The following is a 7,375-nucleotide window of genomic DNA, read 5'->3' as shown; positions in this document are numbered from 1 at the left end:
GCCACCGGACTCTCACATGGCCACCCATGGTTCGAGTCCTGGACCTGACAGCTTGCTTTCTTACTTTCCCTTTTTCTCTCTCTCTCTGCCTCTCTCTAGCCAAATTAAAAAATAATAATAATAAAAAATGGAAGTAAATAAATTAATAATTCTTTTAAAAACTAATCTTGAAAGAGTAATGAATACATTTATGGATAACACTTTGTGGTTATCCCTCATTAGACTTTCCTTATTTTGCTATTAAAATTTCTTTAAAATAAAAAAATATAATAATATACCTATGAAGTAGCTGACAGCCTCTTTAATAAAATAAAGTCATGTTCTTTTTTTGTGATTTGGCCTTTTCTTAGTTGTGGCATGAAAAATGAGTTATATATATTTACCCTTGTACTCCGTTATGTGGTATTGATTAACGTTAAAATCTTATAGTCCTTTTACTTCCATTCTACTTTATGTGTTAATTATGGTCTCTCACCTGTGTATCTAATGCATAGTTTTGTGATGATGGTGTGTTTCTTTCTGCTCAGGGAATCCCGAGACCAGCAGTCTACAATTACACCAAGGAGGAGAATATATTCTTTCGATGATGTACTGAATGAAGAAAAGTTACCCCCTACACTGAATATGTCAGAAGCAACTTACCAGAGTGAGAGAGAAGGGAGGGGAACAACTTATCCTTCAGAAATTCCTAAAGAAGAGTCTACCTCCTTTGTAGAAAGAGAGGATGATGCAATAGCTGAAGTTAAACTTCCTTCAAAAAGCCCTGCGGATGAAGGACGCCCAGTTTCTTTGTCCTCTCAGCATTCACTGAGTACACAAATGGAGTTGACTCGAGTTTCAGCTTCTCTCCCCAGAAGTTACCAGAAAACTGATACGGCCAGGTTGACATCTGTGGTCACACCAAGACCTTTTGGCTCTCAGTCAAAGGGAATCTCATCACTCCCTAGATCCTATACGGTAAAAATGTTTCCAGTTCCTTTAGTCTGTTTTGAAGGGCAAATTGTTGGTGAACTTGTGCAGAGATTGGAGTTATGTGTATTTGACATGTAAAATGTATATAACTTATATATAAAGCAATTTAATTTAATGCCAACATAGGTGTAATATTGTAATGCTAAAAATATAGCTATGATATAGAATCAGGTAAATCTTAAATTCTGTGAAAGAAGAACAAATATGTTTTAAAGAATGAATGAGCTATACCTAAAGCAGAGAATTGTTTATTAGTGTTATATTTTCTCAAATAAAAGTATTAGGTTGAACAATAGGAAGTGTTTATACTCAGTTCATTTTTTTTTTTGAGAGAGGTTTTTGCTATAGGGCACGTGCACTCGCCAGAAAGACAGAGAGAGGAGAGACAGTGAGAAATCATTCCCCAGCTTGGATGGCCATGCCACAATCCCTTTTCCTCCATTCTCCTCTTGGGATCTTGGGCATGCACGTGCACGCACCTGGCATGAGTGTAAGCCACTGGGTCTGGGACACGAACTATGGTCGACTACATGGGAGTCCAGCAACCTAGCCATTATGCTAACTGCTGGTCCCACTAGTCAGTTCTTTTTGAATTACAAAAGCAGTGGCTTCGTATTGTTGAGTCTAAATATTTTTAGGTGCTATGTACAGATTTCTTTTTCCCAGTTTCCTACTTCATCAGAATTTATATGTTTAACTATAATTATTTAAATGTATCTTATTTTTCAAATATATGTATTTCTATTAATATCAACTTTGAAGGATATAGTTATTGAAACATTTTTACTGAAAATGAATGACACCCCATATCTGATAGCAGGCGCATTGGTGTGGATTATGTGCAAGGAAGCAATATAGTTTTAAGAGGATTAGTATTCAAATTTCTTTTAGCTCTGCTAAAGCGTACTCCTAAAATCTAAAAATATGATAATTAGAATATTTGGGATGAGAGGAGCCAACCTAAATTAGCCAGGAAACCCATGACCAATATATTAAGGAAAATATAGAAATATTTAACAACATAAGGCAGATATCATTAATATAATCAAAATATAATTTATAGACTCAGAAGATATTAGCAAGATGTATTATAGATAAAGGGTTAATATCTCTAAGACATGAAACACTTCTGTGAATTGACAAGGATAAGGTAAATACTAGAAAAATGGGTATAGAAAAGGAGTGACTCATTCACGGAAGAGAAAATTTAAATGCCTGGCAACTAAATGCACATGGAAACATGTTCACTTCGATGGAACAAAAATAAGGCATGCAGCTTCTTACCCAGTGGATTGACAAAGATTTAAAATACTGAAAATGTCTAATGTTGGTGAGGTTGCAGAGAAACTAGTGTTCTTGTTTATTACTTCAGGAGATCACTAATAAAATTTTGGTTATAGAAATTTATATATACACACATACACACACACACATGCACACAACATACATATGCACATATATATATATACTTACACACATATATAAATATAGATATAATCCTTTTTTTCCAGCAAGTCTACCTTTGGAAATCTGTGCTATAAAAATAAAAGCTTCATTAAAAAACATGAGTAGTTGATTAAATATTTTTAAAAGTGACAGAAAACCTTAAACAGATTTAAAAGCACATTAGATGAATAAATTGTTGATAATATACTACAGACTATTTAACAATTAAGAGAACTAGTTCAGAGTTCTGTCTCTAATTTAGTGAGTAGGTTTTTAAAACAGAAATAGAGATAATTGAATATCAACTTTAAAATGTTTTCTATTTAGATGGATAATTCTTGGAAGTATAATGGAGACATTGAAGGCAGGAAGAGAACTCAGAACAATTCAGTCAACACCTCTGTGCAAAAACCTGAAATGAGCCAGCTGGCCTCAAGCTCGTCCAGGGAGAGGGAGACAGCAGCAAGAGAAGCTGAGATGAGGTTGCCCTCTCCTGCACCCCCTTTCTCATCTCTTTCCCAAGACCAGACTGACACCTCTCAAGCCACACCATCTTCAACTTCTGGCCCCAGTTCACTGTTTGAGTCTAGAGAAGGGAGAAACTCACCACAAAGGGAAGTCTCAAGATCACAGGTGAGTTTGGGAAGGTTCTCTCCCATCTGTGGCTCAGACACATAAATATTTAAATCTGGAAACCGTGTTTCTAAACTCAAGGCATTCACACCTGGGCTGATAATGTGCAAAATGATATTATGGTTCATTTTTAACAGATCTGGGAGGAAGTGGGTTTCTTCCAACTCCAAGTTTACAGATCCAGATAGCTCTGTGACATGCGTTTATGGAGACTTCATGGACTAATCTCCTTGGGGTCCAGGTGGTGTTTTCTCTATCTCCTCATTTCCATAGTTTTGCCTCATACCGCTTATTCAGTAGTCCCAGGTTTCAGATGAAGGAGTCACTTACAAGGTTTTAGATCCATATCTCGTATATATGTGAGTAGTAATTGTCCCTCCACAAAGAGAAATTAATACACATGATAGGTGCTGGTCTGGAAGGACATGGAATTGCCCCTCTATCATCTTCAGCTTCTAGTGATTTTAAATACTAATTTATACTTTAGACTATCTAGAATTTTGTATGACTTCTTGTCTCCTGATGGGTCTAGTGAGGCTTACTTATCTTCTGAAGATTGGGTTCCTTAACATTTGGAGTCCAAACAAAATATACCCTAAGATGAATGACAGATGGCATTTGTAGTAGTTATTATTACTTAAAATCTTAATATATGCTTTTAAGAGAATTATTAGGTTATAAATGTTCTTATTACCTACATGTAAGACATACTAAGGTCTCTGTCTAGTGAACAGAAAGCTTCTCTTTTAGAAAAACTCCTGTTAGGCAATATGATGGTTATATGAGGTCCATGTTCCCCTCTCCCCACCCCCTGTGAAGAAACTTTTTGTGGTTCTTTGACTTATTCTAGTATTCTCTATTTTCTTCCAAGAGTGTAATTATTTTGTAAGGCAAAACGTCAAATATATAACTTGACTGAAGTTATATTACTAAAATAACCTATGAGAAATAATTTCATACAGCATACTTATTTAGTTTTATTAGATTTTCATTTTTTTGTATACAGAAGCTCTAGAAGTTTAAACTGCTTTTTCCCGATTTTAAGGGACTGTGTGCTCGATAAAATAGGAAAATAAAAGGAAGTATGAAAAAGTAAAAATCCCTGGAAATTCCAGTATGTAGAGATGACCATTTTTAGCATTTAGGTAGATATCTTTCAATTTTCCCCAAATATTTAAAGACAATTTATAAAAATATGTATGTAAAGACAATTTCTTTGGCTTGCTACAATCAAGAATTTTAGGGAACCAGCAGTTAGCGTAATGGCTATGTCGCTGGACTCCCACGTAGTCGACCGTGGTTCGTGTCCTGGACCCGGTGGCTTAAAACTCACGCCGGGTGCGTGTGTGTGCGTGCCCAAGATCCCGAGAGGAGAATGGAGGAGAAGGGGATTGCGGCGTGACCATCCCCCCTGTGGGGTGATTTCTCGCTTTCTGTCTCTATGTCTCTCTCTGTCTGTCTGGCAAGCGCATGCGTCCTATAACGAAAATCTCTCCAAAAAAAAAATAATAATAAAAATAAAAAAATTAAAAAAAAGAATTTTAAATTAGTTTGTTACATCTTTTAAAGACTAGAAATATATAATTAGCATTATAAGTCTTCCATGGATGAGAACAATAGCTTGTGTTATATATGGGGAGCATAAAGGTACCAGTGGGTGACTAATAAAAACAGAATTGTCTTTTGTTTTATGGATTTGCTTGTTTGCCCTCACCTTTTCAAATAGCAAATTCAACAGAACAGCCTGATTAATGTGTTGCATGCCAGGTGTTGGTACCTCCCTTGGGGTAGCAGCTGACTAGCTGCATCTGTGAATTAATAGGAAGAGGCTAAGAGTGGTGCATGAGTGTCCCAGGTTATTACAGCTCAGAGAGCCTAAATTAACATGGCTTTCATTATTAATGGATTTATGCTCCTTTGTTGCCAAACTTGAAATGGTTTTCTATGACAAAAAAATTATATTTTACTTGACAGTTGAAGCCGTGGAGCATTAGCATAGATCTCGGAAATGCATAATATCTCCATTTCTATGCTACTGAGAAAGTAGCTTATGAAGCATCAACTTGTCCCATCGCTAAGAAGGAGCAGACTGGCAGACTGGCAAGAGACTGTGTGAATGCATACAACAGCTGATGAGCAATTTGTAAAGGGTGTTGCTAAACACTCCTCCAAACTCTCTTTCAAACTCTTGTAGCTGCAGGTGTTCAGGGAACAGCAAAATAAGAAATCACATGTGACTGAAGATTTAGATGTCAGGTCTTTTCTCTCCTTCCTACATTGCATTTTTTGCTTGTGACATTCTTTCATAACTACTTTCTTCTTTATTTTTAACATTGATTTAATTTATTTTCCTAAATTTGCTATGGGGTGCATGCGCTGGGGAGGGGAGGAGGGAGAGAGGGAGGAAGAGAGAGAAAGGGAGAGAGAAATAGAGAAACACCACCCAGGAGGGATGACCATACTGCAGTCTCTACTTCTTCACTCTCCTTTTGGGATGTTGGCCATGCATGCACATGCACCCCACATGTTTTTCAAGCTACTGGATCTGGAACACAAACCACACAGTCAGCCATGTGGGATCTAGCTGCCTCAACCTCTAGTCTCAGGAGTTAGTGCATTCTATGTGAGATTGATATTGGATTCATTTTCTGATGCCAGACTGGATTTGGTACATTTCTTTGCACTGTGTAGTCTGTTGAATGAAGTTAAGAGCACTTAGGAGCACTGATAGTCCTCATAATTGGCCCCTGATTCCCTCTGTGGTGTGCCATAATTGTTAATGTTGATTTAGTGCTTACCATGAGCCATCTAGTCTTTTTATTTATTGATTGATTTTGGTAGATTTTTGCTATAGGGTATGTGCACTTGCCAGAGAGACAGAAAGTGGGAAATCATAGGCAGATGGCCATGCCATTGCCACAATTCTTTTTCCTCCATTCTCTTCTCTGGATTTTGGGCACACATATACCCAGTGTAAGTTTCAAGATGCTGGGTCCAGGACTCAAACCACAGTCAACCATGTGGGATCCAGCACCTTAACCACTATGCTACCTATTGGCCCCAAATAGTCAGTCTTCTTAGGGGATTATGCTAGTTAATCCTCAAGCAACCCTATGAAGTCAGCACTATCACTATTATCTCCATTTTGTAATCATGAAAATTGAGGCAGGGGATGGTCATGTTACTTATCCAAGGCCATGCTTGTACGAGGTGGTGGAGTCAGGATTGAACCCAGGCAGGATACCTCAAGATTGGCCAGATCATGCAGTGTCATGGGAAACAGTGCCTTAGCTGCACACGACTTCTTGCTTTATCTCGGGTATGTCATATACTTTCTTAAGCATGCCATGTGTATTTGTTCTTGTTCCCCTGTTTGAAAATGATCATTTCAGCCATCTCTGCCTTTTCAAGTCCTACTGTCACTTCAGTCAAGGATGACGGCTTTGTTCATGAATCAAGATTTCACTTCCTCCTAGTGGGAATTAAACTTTTCACCCTTGAAAGTTTCACTTGCTGAATCCTTCCTTGTTCCATTTATTCACAGTTCCCTCCTTTACTGATATTCTTTGTGCCTTCCACAGCTTTCACATGCAGTTGGCAGTTAAGTATTTTGATCTGAATTGCATTCAAGGACTTGATTCCTAAGCTCACGTGTGAACTCGATCCAGCAGGCAGTTTAGAGTCCTTATTGGTTCTTTAGTGTGGGAATTTTGAGGTTAAGGGGTATTTTCAGAATGCAAGCCTTGTGGGTTGCAGAGAATTATTTTAAAGAATGAATTCTGGAGGCAGAGATGGGTTAGGAGCTTCTCATACTATTGCAGTAATAAGGTGGTTTGTGCCATAAAGAAGGAAAAGCAAAATGAAGGCAGTCACTGAATATGGCCTCATTTAAAATCCAACCGCAGGAATTTTCTTTGCTTCCCCATTGCTGAGCCAGGGCTTTGGTTCTTCTCTTCCCTTTCTTCCCCTCTTCTTTTCTGGGTTTTGCTTTTTTTCCCCGTCTCCCTTACCGCTCTAGGCTGCCAGTGAAATTCTGGGCGTGAGCCAAGGCATTGGAGAAGAAGTGTGACTTTCAGGTCCTTCATCTTCCTCGAACTCCCTTGTTCATGTAACCGTCATGATTTTTCTCAAAATTGATCTTATTTGTAGCTTCTTATACAAAACTCATACAGATACCCCGTTCTATAACCTCTATACCCGATTTTTAAAAGTAGTACCCCAAAGTAGGATGATACACATCGAAGGAAGGAAGCTGCTGCTTTTTTAAAAAAGTGGCCAGGGTGTCCGTGCGCTTGCTGGGAGGGGGGTGGTGGGGGTGGTGGTG

General features: G+C 38.1%; 1 protein-coding gene across 7 annotated transcripts in view; it reads left to right on the top strand.

Annotated features, from left to right (window-relative positions):
* LMO7 (LIM domain 7) overlaps positions 1-7,375 on the top strand; it is a 271,459-nt gene that overhangs the window by 230,277 nt on the left and 33,807 nt on the right. For all 7 annotated transcript variants that reach the window (XM_006139963.2, XM_006139965.2, XM_006139964.2 and 4 more), the window contains 2 exons: positions 528-957; positions 2,746-3,051. In XM_006139963.2, coding sequence (XP_006140025.1) covers positions 528-957; positions 2,746-3,051 — 736 coding nt within the window. The remainder of the gene's footprint in view (positions 1-527; positions 958-2,745; positions 3,052-7,375) is intronic.

Source organism: Tupaia chinensis, unplaced genomic scaffold (genome assembly GCF_000334495.1).
Source record: "Tupaia chinensis unplaced genomic scaffold, TupChi_1.0 Scaffold000013_1, whole genome shotgun sequence".
Taxonomy (NCBI): Eukaryota; Metazoa; Chordata; class Mammalia; order Scandentia; family Tupaiidae; genus Tupaia; species Tupaia belangeri.
The sequence above is the reverse complement of the archived record's forward strand: the minus strand, read 5'-3'. Positions and strand labels throughout refer to the sequence as shown.